This window comes from Anomaloglossus baeobatrachus, chromosome 6 (assembly GCF_048569485.1).
Source record: "Anomaloglossus baeobatrachus isolate aAnoBae1 chromosome 6, aAnoBae1.hap1, whole genome shotgun sequence".
NCBI classification, from domain to species: domain Eukaryota; kingdom Metazoa; phylum Chordata; class Amphibia; order Anura; family Aromobatidae; genus Anomaloglossus; species Anomaloglossus baeobatrachus.
The window spans coordinates 135,783,871-135,802,197 of record NC_134358.1 but is presented as its reverse complement, the minus strand read 5'-3'; the positions used below and the strand labels follow the sequence as shown (position 1 = coordinate 135,802,197).

General features: G+C 41.3%; 1 protein-coding gene across 1 annotated transcript in view; it reads left to right on the top strand.

The window, feature by feature from the left end:
• Positions 1-18,327, top strand: part of RP1 (RP1 axonemal microtubule associated) — a 752,859-nt gene that overhangs the window by 613,135 nt on the left and 121,397 nt on the right. Inside the window, exon 47 of the mRNA XM_075316343.1 lies at positions 2,330-2,472. Within this exon, the coding sequence (XP_075172458.1) occupies positions 2,330-2,472 (143 nt within the window). The remainder of the gene's footprint in view (positions 1-2,329; positions 2,473-18,327) is intronic.

Genomic DNA, 18,327 nt, shown 5'->3' with positions numbered 1-18,327 from the left:
GCCGGGCCCCTCAGCCGCGATGGCCAACCCCTCGGGGATACAGGGACGTGGGTCTCTTACCCGTTCCTCCAATTCTTCCTCCACCTCGCATCTCCGCATAGCGGCCACCACGTCCGTCATGTCGGCCTTCCACTCCTCCAGGAGGAGCTGCATCCGGGCCTGCAGACGATGACTCAGCGGGGTAGTCCGGTTCTCTATCCACGCCGCTGTGCCGGGCGCGGGAGCCTTGCTGCTTTTAGTTCGAGCAGACATCTCAACAGTCATGCTCTCAGGAACCAACAACAAGATGGCCACAGGGTCCTGGCGTCCCTGCTTTTATAGCCGCGTCTACATGCGACCAGTCGCCATTTCGTCCCCCTTAGCCTCTTTCCGGCCCCTCCTCTATCGGGGCGGGGTTTTGGCCTTCGTGCCTCTACTACTCGAGAAGACGCTCGAGCGGGAACTTTTCGTGCCAAAGATGGCGACTTCTGAAATTTTCCGGCCGGATACCTCCGGCGGTCACAAGGCACACCTCTACCAAATGGCAGAGCGGTAAGATCCTGTTCGTGACGCCAAGTTGTCGCAGGCGGAGGAGGGGACGCCGCGCTCTCCCACTGCTCGGGTCCGGCTGCCGCTGCTGCTGCGGCCTGCTGCTGCTGCTCGGTGGCTCGAGCGATGGGCCGGATCCCGGGGACTCGAGCGGCGCTCCTCGCCCGTGAGTGAAAGGGGATTGGGATTTGGGATAGTTTATTGTCCGTGACGCCACCCACGGTTGTGGTGATTTGTTGACACCACCGCTGCTCTGTATGGGGATCCCGGGGACTGATGACAGGGAGCAGAAAAGTTGTTGGTTCTCCCCTCCGTGGGTAGGGGGTTGTTGTCCCGGGGCCCAGTGATGAGGTGAGTGATGCAGGGCTTGGTGGGGTGCAGGGACGCGGGGGGGGGCAGCGCTGTGCCTTGCGGCACTGTGGTACTCACTCAGCCTGAGACGATGACACAATTCTCGGTAAAACACACGGCTGGAAAAACGGTTCCCACGGACGGCTGCACTTGCTTTTCCCCAGTAGTTGACGGTGACGGTCCCTTTTCCTGCACCTAAGATGATGATGGTTGCGATGGGTTCCCACCGGTAACCCGCTCCCCGGCTTGGATGTGGGCCGGAGGAGCCCTACTGTGTCCGCAGGCGCTGGCCCTGAGAAACTGGTGCCCTGGCGGTGGCGGTGTCTCTCTCCAACGGTTGGACTGTTGCCTTCAATCGGGACTTGCTTGTTGGGAGACCCAGAGGTCCCCTTCACTAACGGATTTGGCAAATTCACGGCGACTCCTAGCCTTGCCGGGATCCGAAAGGCCCCTGCCACTGGTGCTGACTGTTCTTCGTATACCGCTCCGGTACCGCCGGGCCACCACCCGTCCGCGGTCCTTTCGGCAACCTCCAAACAGCCACCCCTGCAGACAGTCACCGCCGTCTGCTGACCTTGCTGTCTCAGTCCGGGGCACACACCCGGACCAGCTTCAGGCTTTCTTAACTGTTCCTTTTCTGTCACTACGCTCAATGTCCTCCTTTACCACTTCCTTCTACTTCACTCCCTAAACTCTATCTGCCTGGTTCTCCCGCCTCCAGGGCTGTGAACTCCTCGGTGGGCAGAGCCAACCGTCTGGCCCACCCCTGGTGTGGACATCAGCCCCTGGAAGAAGGCAACAAGGATTTTAGGTTAGCCTTGGTGTTCCTAACTGGGGTGTAGGGTGTGGTGGTGTTGTGACCTGTGACCCCTGGCTTGCCCAGGGCGTCACAATGCCGCCAATGCTCCAGCGCCGGCTCAGTCACAGAGAAAAGGACTGGAACTTCCCATAGTTTCGTTACCATTCTTGATTGCCAGCAGCAAAGCTTTAGGAATGTTCCCTGCCCTGTGATACTGTAAGTGCCTCCTGTGGTGGCGAAAAAATATTATCACAAGCGCCTTCCTGGAGCCTTTGGTCCCAGGCACTAGCCCAGATTGCTCTTTCTAATTCACCTCCGGACTGTGGACATTATAGACCATATAATGGCTTGCTGATACAGGTTTGCTAACTACAATTAATAGAGGCAGCAAAGAAAAAATGCCCAAAATTCCTATAATGGTAAGATAGTGATTTCATTGGTAGCTAAGAACATAATAAATGATCTATGTAACTGTTCCCTCTGATTGAACAGCTGCATTTATATTGGGGCTGTTACCGTATCCAATTTGGTGATGCCACAAACTCTTAGGAAATGTGGAAAGGTAAAATACAATGAAATGAACTTTTATTTCTTACTATGGAAGAAAGAAAATCAATAATGATAAAAACTAATATTTTTTCATTTTCACAGTAAAGTCCTATAAAATTTTTATCAGTATCAGTCAAGTTCCAAAGCCGACTACAGATACGGATTTGTTTATTACCATGTCTGGATCCAAGGGCAACACTGGAAGACGAAAGGTTAAATGCACACGGAAAGCATTGTCTTCTAAGGTATAAGGTTTTAATTAAATTAATAATTCAAGTTTCCATAAAAAGTTAATAATGAGTAGTGATAATGGTCTATCAGCAGAACAAAGTGCCTCATTCCCTTCATTGTTTTACCCAGTCAAAGCGATGTAAAGCATTTGTGGCTTTAGTCCCATCAATTAATGACCATAATGCATCTGCAGATTTAACAAATCACCGTCAAAGAACAAATGCTGTACTTCATAATACACAATTTTCATCATTATCCATCCAACACTTCTATAAAAACACATAAAAATACATGAAAAAGCACAAGTGGAAAGGACATAGAAGACAGGATGGGCACTTGATGCAGCTGGTACAGATAATAATACAGGAGTTCCTCTATTTGTCTTTTTTGTGTTGCACTTTGATTGTTACAGATAAGTTTAACCAGTTCAAGCCCAGGCCATTTACAATCTTTCCAGACCAGGCACTTTTTTGCTTTTATTCATACACCTTTTTTTTCTTCTCATTCGGATATTCAAATCACTTTGGCATCTTTTTTTCATGTCATGTGCGATTCAGATTTTGGGTTATTTTCATACTTTTTCTTTTTTTTTTTGCTGATATTACGTGGCAATATTGGTGGAAAAATAAAGAAAACAGAGGTTTGTTTTTCACAATTTTTTATTACCACTAAGGACCACTGATGTACATTTTAATATGTGTTTGTCTTTCTGCAACAACTGTGTAGTTCTTTTTTTGTTTTGTTTTTTGTTTGTTTTTCTTTACGGGGCAGGGCTAGTAACAGTGGATTTGGATTAATCCAGCCCTTTATCTCTGTTTTTATTTCTTCTCACTTATTTATTTTTCACTTACCATATTTTTCGGTTTATAAGACGCATTGGATTATAAGACGCACCTCAAATTTAGAGAAAAAAAATGTGCTTCATCTTATAATCCGGTGTTCTCTTACCAGAGGGGATGGCAGTGGTGGTGGAGCTGGGACTCAGGAGGCAGAGGCGGTGGTGGAGCAGGTCGATGCTACAGGCAGTGTGGCCAGCAAGTGTCCCAGATGCTTTGAGGTAGGCAACTTCCAGAAACTGTCGGCAGTGCAGGCTTCAAAGAAATGTCGCCCGGAGTCGACTTGTGCGCAGATAGAGCTTTCACCTCAATGACAAGCTGAGATCTAATCCACATACACACCACCTCCGGGCGCCATCTTCCGCTGGAGGGAGTTCAATGGGCCAGAGGTGTACAGAGGGCACAGATGAGATCTTGAGATGAGAGCTCCGTCTGCACACGTGCCACCTCCGGGCGCCATTATTTGAAACCGACATCGCTGACATTTTCAGGATGCCCCTGCCTCACTGCCTACTGCACAGTACCCTGCAGGCCCCAGCACAGTGCCCCACAGACCCCAGCACAGTGCACTGCGCAGTCTGCCGCACAGTGCCTCGCAGGTCCCAGCACAGCACCCCGCAGGCCCCAGCACAGCGCTTTCCTCCTGCGACCCCTCTTCACCACCTCCTGGTAAGGTGCATTTAGATTATAAGATGCACCCCTCAATTTCCTCCAAATTTTTTGGGAGGAAAAGTGCGTCTTACAATCCAAAAACACATGGTATATTGCATATATTGTTCCCCATAAAGTCATAAAAGATAAAATTGAAATATTTTATTTTTTTTATTTGATTTCCCATTCCCCTTGGTCTGGTATATTAGTCCCAGTTATAGGGACAATGTAGCCTCCTGTCTGCATAAGAGCTGACTCCTAAAATCTAGAACCTAGCAGCTCCTGCTTCCTCACTATGCCTATTGATTACATGACCACTTGGTCTGGAGGAGGAAGCACTGTTAGCACTTCCTATTACTGCAGAGGTAAGAGTAGGCATCTCACCAGACACAGGAATAATTGGGGTGTGGTGCATGGAAGTCCTGGGCCAGCATCCAGGTGGTAGCTCAATCGTGATTGAGAGCAAGGTTGTCTGCTTGAAACACGCAGACCGTTGTCTACTTTTCCCCATGTTTTTATAACTTTTGTATCATTCCTATTTTTATGGAAAACCATTAAAGTAACTATTTCACTTATTTTGCAGATGCTGTATATTTCTTTCTATTTTTGATTGAACTTCTTATTACTTTCTATACAGTGTTGTTCAACACTATGTTTACTGCAATTTGGACGACAAACGAAGTAACAAACCATTTCTGGCTTCTCGATAAGGATCCCAGCTGTGTCTGTTAGTCGGGTCCCTGCTCTTCAGCTATGTTGTAGTGTTTTACAGATTAGAACGTGGACTACTCAGAAGTTTCACCTATGGGCAGTCTAAAAGTAGTTAACAAATGAGACATGAAATTAAGCATAGGCAATTATGTGTATATCATTTGGTTTCAGGACATAACACTGTAGATGTAGCATTTCCATACATACCACAATCAGCAATCTATTATGGTGCAGAAAAGTGTGCACCTAATCTAACATGTCCAATATATTTTGCTGTGTTAAAAGGCTATTGCACTTTAAACAAACTTTGCATGAATTAATAATTAAGGTCAATATTAGAAAATCTGTTTCCTTTCCCACTTCTTTCCCTGCTCGCTGCCTTCTTAACTTATCATATATTGTGGGAAAAAATAAAATAAAATCCAAAAGACAAGACAGCTACCCTTTTCGTGTTCATTTATAGTATACATGTTATACCGTATCTGTAACACAGTATAACCAGGGCCACCATCAGGGCATTACAACCATGACTGGTGTAGGGGGCTCGGTGTAATTACTTAGCAGTGTTAAGCCCCAGGCCCCCCCCTCTTTAGTGGGCCCCAGGCACAGCCACAGCAGAGGGTTCAGCAGTGTAGTTTTTGCCACTAAAATACATCGCTAAGTTGCAGGCGAAGCCCTTCACAGGCGTCGAATGCAAATTGTGGAGTGGAGCATAGCAGGACGCAGGCACTTCATCCCGCTTCCCAATGCACAGCATTGTGATGAGGTCATCACTCTGCGACCTCACTACACTGCTGGAGGTAACAGAGCGGCAGAGGTGGCGAGGACACGGGCGGCAGCCGGCCGGGGCAGGTAAGTGCTCATTGAACTGAAGATGATCGCCGTGGGTGGTGGAGGGACCCGCTGATCCCAACCCCCCACTGACTCCAGCCCCTGTCTTGCTTCAGCTGGATGCGCACAATCCAGCTGAAATGATGTGCTGCTCAGAGAGGACGTCATGTGACATGGGAGCTGGGGATGGTGAACAAAATGTTGGGTTTTTTTCTTTTTGCGGCAGACAAATATTCCAGGAAGGGGCCATATATACCAGGAGGACAACATATATACCAGGAAGGGGACAGAGCTCAGGAGGAGATATATTTACCAGGATGGGGACAAAAAAATCCTAACAGGGGCAAATATACCAGGAGAGGCCCAGGATGGGGACATATATACCAGGAGGACAACATATATGCTAGGAAGGGCACAAATAAACTAAGATGGGGACATTTATATCAGGATGGGCCCAGGAGAGGGACATATATACCAGGAGGATATTTAACACTAGAAGCCCCAGAGAGGGGTCATTTAACATTTCTACCTTTGGAACCCAGAGACGGGTCGAATGACATTAAGGACTTTAGCTAAAATCCTATAATTACCATCTTTTGTTCTGTAATTAAGGCCATTACTGTCGCACCACAGGAAGTTGTTGTTTTCTATTGAGTTTAGCCATTTAGTTTCCAGTTAGTTAGGTCAGTTTGGACTAAGGGTCATTTGACCCTCTTTCGGGACTTCAGGGGGGAGCTCGAAATTTCTGGGATTTCTATTGTTAACAGAGGGGCATTCTGTGTGTGTGTATGTGTGTGTGTGGCATGATATATAGAGGGGCAGTGTATGTGAGAGGGATAATTTACAGAGGAGCAGTAAATGGAGAGATATACAGAGGAGCAGTTTGTGTGTGGGGATGTTATACAGAGGAGCAGTGTGTGTGGGGATATTATACAGAGGAGCACTGTGTGTGGTAGAGATATACAGAGGAGCAGTGTGTGTGGGATATCATACAGAGGAGCAGTATGTGTGGAGAGATATTATACAGAGGAGCAGTGTGTGGTGTAGAAATATACAGAGGAGCAGTGTGTGGGTAGAGATATACAGAGGAGCAGTGTGTGTGGTGGGATATTATACAGCGGAGCAGTGTGGAGGGACGGTATACAGAGGAGTAGTGTGTGTGTAAGGGATATTGTATAGAGGAGCAGTGTGTGTGGGCGATATTATACAGAGGAGCAGTGTGTGTGGTAGAGATATACAGAGGAGCGGTGTGTGGGAGGATATTATACATGGGGCAGTGTGAGAGAGATTTTATTGAGAGGGGCGGGGTAGGGGGTGTATTATAAAGGGAAATACTTCATTTTCGTGCTAACACTTTTGGTCATGACTTTGTGTGTATATGTATGTGTATATATATATATATATATATATATATATATATATATATATATAATATATTTACAGACACACACACACTATATATATATATATATATATATATACAGTCATATGAAAAAGTTTGGGCACCCCTATTAATGTGAACCTTTTTTCTTTATAACAATTTGGGTTTTTGCAACAGCTATTTCAGTTTCATATATCTAATAACTGATGAACTGAGTAATATTTCTGGATTGAAATGAGGTTTATTGTACTAACAGAAAATGTGCAATCCGCATTTAAACAAAATTTGACCGATGCAAAAGTATGGGCACCCTTATCATTTTCTTGATTTGAACACTCCTAACTACTTTTTACTGACTTTCTAAAGCACTAAATTGGTTTTGTAACCTCATTGAGCTTTGAACTTCATAGACAGGTATATCCAATCATGAGAAAAGGTATTTAAAGTGGCCACTTGCAAGTTGTTCTCTTATTTGAATCTCCTATCAAGAGTGGCATCATGGGATCCTCAAAACAACTCTCAAATGATCTGAAAACAAAGATTATTCAACATAGTTGTTCAGGGGAAGGATACAAAAAATTGTCTCAGATTTAAACTGTCAGTTTCCACTGGAACATAGTATGGAAATGGAAGAACACAGGTACAGTTCTTGTTAAACCCAGAAGTGGCAGGCCAAGAAAAATATCAGAAAGGCAGAGAAGAAGAATGGTGAGAACAGTCAAGGACAATCTACAGACCACCTCCAAAGACATGCAGCATCATCTTGCTGCAGATGGTGTCAATGTGCATTGGTCAACAATACAGCGCACAATGTACAAGGAGAAGCTGTATGGGAGAGTGATGTGAAAGAAGCCATTTCTGCAAGCACGCCACAGAGTCGCCTGAGGTATGCAAAAGCACATTTGGACAAGCCAGTTACATTTTGGAAGAAGGTCCTGTGGACTGATGAAACAAAGATTGAGTTGTTTGGTCATACAAAAAGGCGTTATGCATGGAGGCAAAAAAACACCGCATTCCAAGAAAAACACTTGCTACCCACAGTAAAATTTGGTGGAGGTTCCATCATGCTTTGGGGCTGTGTGGCCAATGGCGGCACCGGGAATCTTGTTAAAGTTGAGGGTCGCATGGATTCAACTCAGTATCAGCAGATTCTTGACAATAATGTGCAAGAATCAGTGACGAAGTTGAAGTTACGCAGGGGATGGATATTTCAGCAAGACAATGATCCAAAACACTGCTCCAAATCTACTCATTCATTCATGCAGAGGAACAATTACAATGTTCTGGAATGGCCATCCCAGTCCCCAGACCTGAATATCATTGAAAATCTGTGGGATGATTTGAAGCATGCTGTCCATGCTCGACGACCATCAAACTTAACTGAACTGGAATTGTTTTGTAAACAGGAATGGTCAAATATACCTTCATCCAGGATCCAGGAACTCATTAAAAGCTACAGAAAGCGATTAGAGGCTGTGATTTTTGCAAAAGGAGGATCTACAAAATATTAATGTCACTTTTATGTTGAGGTGCCCATACTTTTGCACCAGTCAAATTTTGTTTAAATGCGGATTGCACATTTTCTGTTAGTACAATAAACCTCATTTCAACCCAGAAATATTACTCAGTCCATCAGTTATAAGATATATGAAACTGAAATAGCTGTTGCAAAAACCCAAATTGTTATAAAGAAAAAAGGTTCACATTAATAGAGGTGCCCAAACTTTTTCATATGACTGTATATCTGTATATATATATATATATATATATATATATATATATATATACACACACACACATTTTTCCAAGATTGGCGATAAGACTGGAAGGTTTAAGGGGTGGAGGTGGAGCTGGGGTGGAGCCTGGGCAGGATCTCAAGGGGGTCTGAAAATTTTGCCAGTATGGGGCCTTGAAATTCCTAGTGGCGGTCCTGAGTATAACGTGTAGCATTATGTTAAGAAATGCTTCATCAGCAGGTCAATAGGTCTATTCACCTACATTATAATTTTTTCCGTGCTTTTTACTCCTTTCCATATTTCTGTTTTTTAAATATTTTTTTTTTTAAGTAATTAATAAAGATGACATTTGTTTACTATTAAGTCCGGCATTCATTCATTTGCTGAATTATAAGATGCTGAGCTTACTGAATACCTGTTTAGTTCTTATATTAGATAAAAGTAATGTGGTGCACACAATGTCCTCCACTTTATCCCACAGTTTGTGATGGATACTTAGATATTTTGCTTAGTGAAAGAAGCACCATCAGATCTCCAATCTGCTAAATACAAGCTTCCCTGTGAAGAGCCATATGGACAGTTGCGGTGTCTAAAGTCAGAAATAAAGAATATGTTTTTCAACTTAGATTTATTTTATCAAAAGGTGCTCTTTCGTTTTCAGCACACCAAAATGGAAGTAAACAGCTGCAATATCTTCAGCTAAGGACTTCAGGAATAGAAAATGCTGATGTTTTGTAATCAGCCACGTAGAATGTCGGATGATGTTAATTAGTAATTTGGTTCTTTAAAGTAAATAATATGGCTTTAACTCAAATCATGATGCTTAAAGGGGTGCTCCGAAACTAATATTAATTTTATTCCTAAATGTCTGTCTACTTATTGTTCTAATCAAATCTCTTTTCTAATATGCCTCTTCCACAGCCTCGGTCCCCACCCTGAAACAAAGCTTCATCAATGATGTCCATTTCAGGTGCTAGGCTAATCTGTTCTCTACCGAGCATGTGTCCGCTGTCAATTCTGGCGTATGTTCAGTATCAGTGCCCTGCTTACTGTGTGATAGTACTTTCAATGCACAATGACAGTGCGCTCCCTCGCCTGCCGTGGATGAGGAGTGATAAGCTGGCAAGAGAGCACACTGTTAGTGCACTTTGTAAAAACAGAATACGGAGAGAAGAGACCAGTCCCACCCCCAATAGTGATGACTGTTTTGGGGGCAGGGATGGTCTTTGCTACAATGTGCACTGACATTGCCCTCTCCTGCCTTTTCCTCACTCCTCATCAGAGCCGTCAAGGGAGCGCATTATCACTGTGCAGGGAAAGTACTATCGTACAGTGAGCAGGGAGCTCCAACTGAGCATATACTGGAATTGACAACCGATGTATGCTCACTAGAGAAGGGACTATCCTAACTGAAGAGTCATCAAACAGAAAGTTAAGAAAAAAAAAAGAGGTTAGAGTAGTGAGGCAGCTATAGGGAATTTTTAACTGAAGTGTATTACAAAAAAAATTAGATTATTATAATAAATAGATTGCTACTTAGGAATAAAATTTTATATTAATTTTGGACCACCCCTTTAAGCATTCCTCCTTGAATTTTCCAGCAAGGCAAGCCCATCTTGCTTCAAATAAAAGCCAACCTGGCAGGATATCCTGTTCTATATCCTTCATTGGTCTAATTTGCTTGTTTTATTATGTTGCTTTTGTTATGAGCTAAAGTTAATCATTACCATGTTACAAAATCTCTTTACGTATTTATTTTCAATGTCTGAAGTTCTCTGGCGTATTAAAGCGTTATTACTGAAGTCAAGTAACCAGTTATTCCAGGTCCTTTAATAGGGAGTAACTTGCTTATTGTTGAGGATACAACTGCTGGGTCTTCCAGTGATCCCAAGAATGGGGCTTGGAACACCTGCAGGGTAGGTTATCAATGTCTGATTAGTCAGGGTCCGACACCTGACACCTCTGCTGATCAGCTGGCCTCGGTGCTGCAGGCGGCAGCAGGAGGTGGCCAGAAATGCTAAGTTCCAGAGCTGTTCAGTCTTCTGATAGTGGCCACAGCCGAATTCTGCACATCCGCCTCCTAGACTCCTATTCAGATCAATACGAGGCAGATGTGCAGTACGGGGCCACGGCCACTATCTGAATACGGAGCAGCTCCACAACTGAGGATCGTAAGAAAAAAACATATTTAAAAAAATCTTTATTTAAAGTAGATGTATGGTTGATGCTTTTTGGTAACTATTTTGTGCAGTATGACTATCTGTTTTAAGGGTATAAAAATTCAAATTTTGGAAATTTCTATTTTTCTAAATCTATCAAATTTCCAAGTTTAAAAAACAAATGCAAATCATATTATCCTAAGTTTACAACTGACATAAAATACATTGTGTCATAAAAATTTGGTCCAGAACAACAGTGACTTGTAGAAGTATTCCGAAGGTATTACCATATAAAGTGACATGTCCGATTTGAAAAAAAAATCTGCCTGTTCAGGAACATAACTGGCTTCTGTGCCAAGTGATTAACAAGACATCACCATCCTGCTGTCAGTTTTGAGAGGACCTTTTCAGTAAAATATAATCCATAAAATAATTTCTACATGTATTATCTCCACTTTTTCATTTATCACCTGTTTTTATAACTTTTTCTTTTCCATTAAACTGAAACACATAATGACTTGTGCATCAAAATGAGAAAGTATTTAGAAAATTAAAAAAAAGCCACCTAAAAATAGTGGCATCATTGAGTGGCCACTCCTTTTGTCATTAAAGCCATTACATTTTATTTAAATGCCGTTGAGTAAATTATGAGAATAATGTAATATCTGCTCTGCCTTCTTTTCATGTCTTTCATCTCCTTTCCAAGGAACTTAATTGCCTTTTTGAATGTGTTATCTGCATAAAGCAGACCTTGATAATGGAAAATGTGTCCCCCGGGGGGTATACAGTATTTTAAAGAGCCGGCAGTCTAAGTTGTAAATCGAAATCCATCGTGATGGTCCCAATGTATGAAATGCCATATATTTCCTCATTATGTCTATATCTTTGTGTTGCATAGATAAAATAAAAGAATGTTAAAGGGGAAGTCCATTTTTTTTAAATTTATTTTTAGGATAGTCAGCCAAATGTAAGCAAAGGTAACTGGGTTACTCACTACTGGGAACATCTATGGGGACTAAGCAGCAATTGTTCAGTTTCTCTGCTTTACCACACAGGGCATTGCATGCTGCATATTAAAATAATTGCAAGGCAAAAAATAAGAAAGCCATTGCAGGGGACATTGTCATGATGAAGACGAGGATGAGAAAATGTAGAAAAACATTGAACATTTATTAAAATACAGCTGTCATTTAATAAATATTTGTTGTGTTTCTACTGTGCTTCTCATCCTTGTCTTCGTCGTGACCATGTTTTGTTCTTATTTTTCGCCTCACAAATTGTTTTAATGAGCCATTATGTCTGCTTCAATGGACAAAATAGCAGTCAATACTAGGAATAGCACTTCACTACTACTCTCATCATCATTATGTCTGCGTCAACCGATGGAGTAGCAGTGTATACCAGGAATACCACTTCATTAACCCTAGAACGCATACCTGGGGCCTCGCAGGCCTGCTAGGTTACTTGTTTTCTATTTTCTGCAAGATTACTTTAGTTAGAATTTTGAAACTCTAGGTATTCCTCAGGTATATAGTTGTTAGTAATTTCTAGTTGTTCATATATTTTTATGTTATAGGCATTTCGGTTAAACAACTCTTTTTTTGGGACTACCCCATATTCCCATACCTGGGGCCTTTTATGCCTGTACTTGGTTTACATGTGATCCTCAGTCTTTTGCTGGGGAAGACTTTGTCTTTATCTTTTCTTACTTTGTCTTTGAACTTTTGATGCCTACCATGATGGAGCAAAGCAACATGAAATGCTTGCCAAGGCAAATTACGGAAGCTATGATCCGATGTGGTATACTTTTTCAGGAACATCCAGAGCCAAGAGAAAAAAAAAGAAAGTGCTGTTATATTTGTCCAGCAAAAAAGGAAAGGAAATCTGAGCATTTCTGTACTACTTGTGGACAAATGTCTGCAAGGAACATTCTTCCAAAAAAAATGTGAAAATTGTTTGGGTAATCAGTAATGTTGAAAAGGAAAGTTTTTGAAAAGAAATATTCCTGCACCATGTTTACTACAACTTTTATATAAAAAAACTTTTAGACAAAAAAATCATTATATATTTATAAAGAATTATATAGAATGCATATATTGGGCGTTTTAAGCCAGTGTAATTACTTTTTTTGTTTTATGCACATAATTATAATGTTTTGAAATATTCACATCTCAAATAAACTTTGAAAAGTATTTCTATTTGAGTTACTCAAATTTGTATACAGGCCTAAAAGGCCCCAGGTATGTGAAAGCGTAGATTTCTATGGTTGCGCATTCTAGGGTTAATACTCTCATCAGTGTTGTCCCTGATCCACACAACTCCAGCAGGTGAGCAGATTCCATCTACTCTTTGATGTTTCCTATTATCAGGACTTCACCATGGAGGGCTCCTATTTTGTCTTCTATTAAAATTAAAGGGCTGTATAAAACTGCAGGATCCTCTAAAGAAAGATCTCCTTGAAGCCATTCTATGCAGGATCCTCCAAAGAAAGACCTCCTTGGAGCCATTCTATGTAGCATCATCCAAAAAAAGACCTGCTTGGAGCCATTCTATGTAGCAGCCATCAAAGTAAATCGTCCTTGGAGCCATTCTATGCAGGATCTCCAAAGAAAGATCCCCTTGGAGCCATTCTATGCAAGATCTTCCAAAGAAAGACCTCCTTGGAGCTACTCTGTGCAGGATCCTCGAAAGAAAGTCCTTCTTGAAGCCACTCTGTGCAGGATCCTAAAAAGAAAGACCTCCTTGGAGCCATTTTATGCAGGATCCTCTAAAGAAAGACCTCCTTGGAGCCATTCTGTGCAGGCTCCTCCGAAGAAAAACCTCCTTGGAGCCATTCTATGCAGGATCCTCAAAAAAAGACCTCATTGGATTGATTCTATACAGGATCCTCCAAATAAAGACCTCTTGGAACCATTATATGCAGGATCATCCAAAGAAATTCCTCCTTTGAGCCACTCTATGCAGCATCCTCCAACTAAAGATCTCCTTAGAGACATTTTATGCAGGATCCTCCAAAGAAAGATCTCCTTGGAGCCAGTCTATGCAAGATCTTCCAAAGAAAGACCTACTTGTAGCCACTCTATGCAGGATCCTCTAAAAAAAGATCTTTGTAAAGCCATTCTATGCAGGATCTTCCAAAGAAAAACCTCCTTCGAGACATTCTACGCTCCAGTTAATAGATGAAGATCTGCTCTATTAAAGCACAAATCCTACAACAGTATCTTAAAGTATTTTTTAATTGAGTTTACAAAGTAGACATCTTCTGTAAAGTTAATCTCCAGGAGACTCATTGAGAAAAAACACTAAATTTCACCAACTTCAAACCTCTTGTTTTCTAGGTTAATGTTGATTATTATTTTTTCTTGTATGAGCAGAATGAATGAAATTCTCTAATGATAGAACTACATTCATTAAATGTAGCAAATGGGAAATGGAAAAGTGATACTTTGTGTTTAATTCTTTAAAACTTGAATCTTTCTAGTTCTTGCTAAATACGATGTTATCTTTGATTCTACCCTATATTTAGATACAATACACCTAGTGACGATGGTACCATAGCAACTGCAGTCTCAAAGGGAAATATTAGCAAAACTTGATCTTTGCTTTTCTAGTTTATTGCTTCTCATTATTTCTATAAATGCTAAAAGTGTTTGTTTCTCTTCTAATCATTAAGAGGCTTTTAGTCTTTTAAGTAATCTTAAATCATATTTTCATAGTTAAGATAAAAATCAAAAGTATAATTGATGTCTTAAAGAATTGAAATCGTGTTAGCGAAATTGAAAAGGCTCCCATGGTACTCTGATCAATCCAAAGTATGCAAAGTTCATTCTGATCATTGGAGATCAATTGAGGCAAATGTGTACATTATCTTAGGGCTGGCTTTACAAATAATGGCACTTGTACCCCATACCCTATCGTTAGGTGGTCAAGGTACTGTAATTTTGCCTCACAGCAAACCTAATTTATTAATCTTAAGGTTACATGTCTTACAGAAAGTCTGTAAAAAATATCACATATGTTACCCATTAATTCATTAATCTATTTTATTCATATTTGTCCCATACTGCATTTAAAACTATCAAAAACATTTTTTTGTGTCCTAGGAAATTATCAATTCTCAATCTTTTTTTTTTTTCTCACGCTTTTGTCTTGCTGTTAGGCAACTGACTGCGGCAGAATCATCTAGCTTCTACCATTTCAACATTTTCTTGACTCCAACTAAGTTCTACTCTTTAACCTATTTTCCGGGTCAAATTTAAGTAGAAGAAGTAGGTTACAGTTACCATGGAAATAGAATGTCTATGATTTAACCCCTTCACCCCTCCGAACCTGGTTTTCACTCTCCTGACCAGGCAAAATTTTACAATTCTGCCCAGTGTCACTTTATATGTAATAACTCTGGAACGCTTCAACATATCATAATGATTGAGGTTGCTTTTTCGTGACACATTCTACTTCATGTTAGTGGTAAATTTTGGTTGATAGACTTTGAGTTTATTTATGAAACTATAACGTTTTGCAATTTTCAAACTTTTAATTTTTATTCCCCTAAACTAGATAGTTGTATCACACAGAAAATAGTTAATAAATAATATTTACCACATGTCTACTTACAACATTTTGAAACATATATTTTTTGTTACTAAGCTAGAAGCGTTCAAAATTTACTAGCAATTTCCCATTTTTCCAACAAAATTTACAAAACCACCTTTTAACACTAGAAGTCCCAGGAATTTCGAGCTCCATAGGGTTCCAATGGTAGAAATGTTAAATGACCCCTCTCTGGGACTTCGAGTGTTAAGGACCACATCACATATGAAGTGACTTTGAAAGGCCTATGTTTTAGAAAATACCAAAAAGGGACACCATTTAAAAAACTGCACCACTCAAGTTGCATAAAACTACATTCAAGAAGTTTATTAACCCTTTAGGTGCATCATGGGAATTAAAGCAATGTGGAAGGAAAACTAAAAACGTTAATTTTACACACAAAAATGTTGCTTTAGCCCCAAATATTTCATTTTTGAAAGGGTAACATAAGAAAATGGACTGTACAATTTGCTTTGAAATTTTTCCTGAGTACACCAATGCCTCATATGCGGTGGAAAGCTACTATTTGGGTGCATTGCAGGGCTTGGAAGGAGCACCATTAAACATTTTTAGCACAAAATTAGCTGGAATAGATAGCGGATGCCATGTCGTGATTGCAGAGGCCGTGATGTGTCGAAACAATTGACACCCCACAAGTGACCTCATTTTGGAATCTAAACCCCTCAAGGAATTTATCTAGAGGTATGGTGAACACCTTGAATCCACAGGCGTTTCACTAAAGTTTATAGCGTTGAGTCGTGAAAATAAAAAAATACAAAATGTCAAAACAGCTGAATTCCCCCATAAATGACCCCACTTTACAAACTCAACTCCTCAATGAATTCATCTATGGGTGCAGTGAGCATGTTGACTTTTTAGGCATAGTCCAAAGCTCAGAATGAGAGGAGCACCATATTATAGTGCAAATTTTGCTGTCATGATTTGTGGGTGCCGTGTCAAATTTTCAGAGCCCACGAGGTGCCAGAACAGCAGAAACCTCCCATTAGTGACCCTGTTTTACATACTAGCACTCTTAATGAACTCATGTAGTGGTGCAGCGAATATTGACATCATGGGTGTGTCACAGAATTTTATACCAGTTGGATGTGTAGAAAAAAAATTACATTTTTACCACAAAAATTTAGTGTTAGCCCCAGATTTCACATTTCCACACTGAAATGGGTAAAAATAGCACCAACATTTGTAATACAATTTCTGCTCAATGTGGCATTACTCCATCTGTGTATGTACAGTACTGCTTAGCCACAAGGTGATTCTCTGGAGGGAAGGAGTGCTATTTGATATTTGACTTATGGAGTGCAGTTTCCTAGAATAGTTTGTGGACTCCATATATGGAGCCCCTATGTACAAAAATAATAGAATCCACACTCAAGTGACTCCATTTTATAAAGTACACCCCTCTGGGAATTTATCTACAAGTTTAATGACTGGGTGTTTTCCAGAAAGAAGCAGCAATGGAAGTTGCTGAGTGAAAATTGCCATTGTAGTAGCCGCACATTTTAGTGCACGGTACATTGTAGTGCCAATACATTGTGCTCAGCTTGTGCTTCTGGTGACATACTCTCTGTAAATTAAGTAGACTCTCCTCACTACTGTAATGCTAAACATGTGGTCGCTAAATGTGGTTTAGGCACTCTGTGGGGCTCAGAAGGGAGCGGTGCTTTTGGATTTTGCAGGATTTCTTTTGGGAAGCAAGAAGCCGTTTTGGTTTTCCAAAGTCTGTGTGTTACCATAACATGAAAAACCCTTATGTTTTGTCGGACCTGAGCAGGGTCTTGTTTTATTGTGGAATGAGTTTAACCTTTTATTGGGAACATTTTCCATAGAATTTTAGATCATATTTATCTTGCGTTCAGTGCTGAGCACTTATATCAGGGGTTTCCATCTAAATATCTGGATGACATGATGCAGACAAAACCCCTGATGGATCCATTCACTATGATGAAACAGCAGTAAAGGCCGCTTTACATGCGGTGATTTATCGTGCGATCGCCCGTGGCGCACAAAGTCGGTAACCCCTGTCACACGTACTTACCTCCCGAATGACCTCGCTGTGGGCGGCGAACATCCTCTTCCTGAAGGGGGAGGGATGTTTGGCGTCACAGCGGAACACAGCGGCCATCCAATAGAAGCGGAGGGGCGGAGATGAGCGGGACATAACATCCTGCCCACCTCCTTCCTTCCGCATTGCCGGTGGCTGCAGGTAAGCTGCAGTTCATCGTTCCTGGGGTGTCACACGAGCGATGTGTGCTGCCTCGGGAACAATGAACATCCGGCGCGCAGAAGGACGATAGTTTTTTTTAAAATGAGTGACGTGTCAATGAGCAACGATAAGGTGATTATTTTTGCTCGTTCACAGTCACTCGTAGCTGTCACATGCTACGATATGTCAAACGATGCCGGATGTGCGTCACTAACAACGTGACCCCGACGACATATCGTTAGATATATCGTAGCGTGTAACAGGCCCTTTACTCTAGACTCTGTCTGGCCTCTGTTCAGCGTTTTTCTTTTCAGAAGTCTACAAAACTGCGGTTAAAAAAGTTTTTATGTACACTTAAATAGATGGACACCACTAGATCATAGGACAGACTGCGTTCAAGGTGATGCTGTCTGCCTCATTATAGGGAATTTTCCATCAAGATTTTTGTCTAAATTACACATTTCAGAGATTTACATGAAAACCACAATGTAAGCATTCAGCGAAGAGCACAGGATTAATGTGAGCTAAGGCTTACTGTAATCTTTGGGATGCAGAATGAGCCAATAAACATCAGCTCAAAAATTGCTTTTTATTGCGTTCACTGTGTGGTATAAATGATAATACAACTTTTATCTTAGGGTCAGTGCAATTACAGGGATAGCACATTGATATTGTTATTTTTTATATTTGGCCACTTTCACACACTGAAAAAAAGCTTTTCAAAAAAGTTATTGCATCTCCATATTTTGA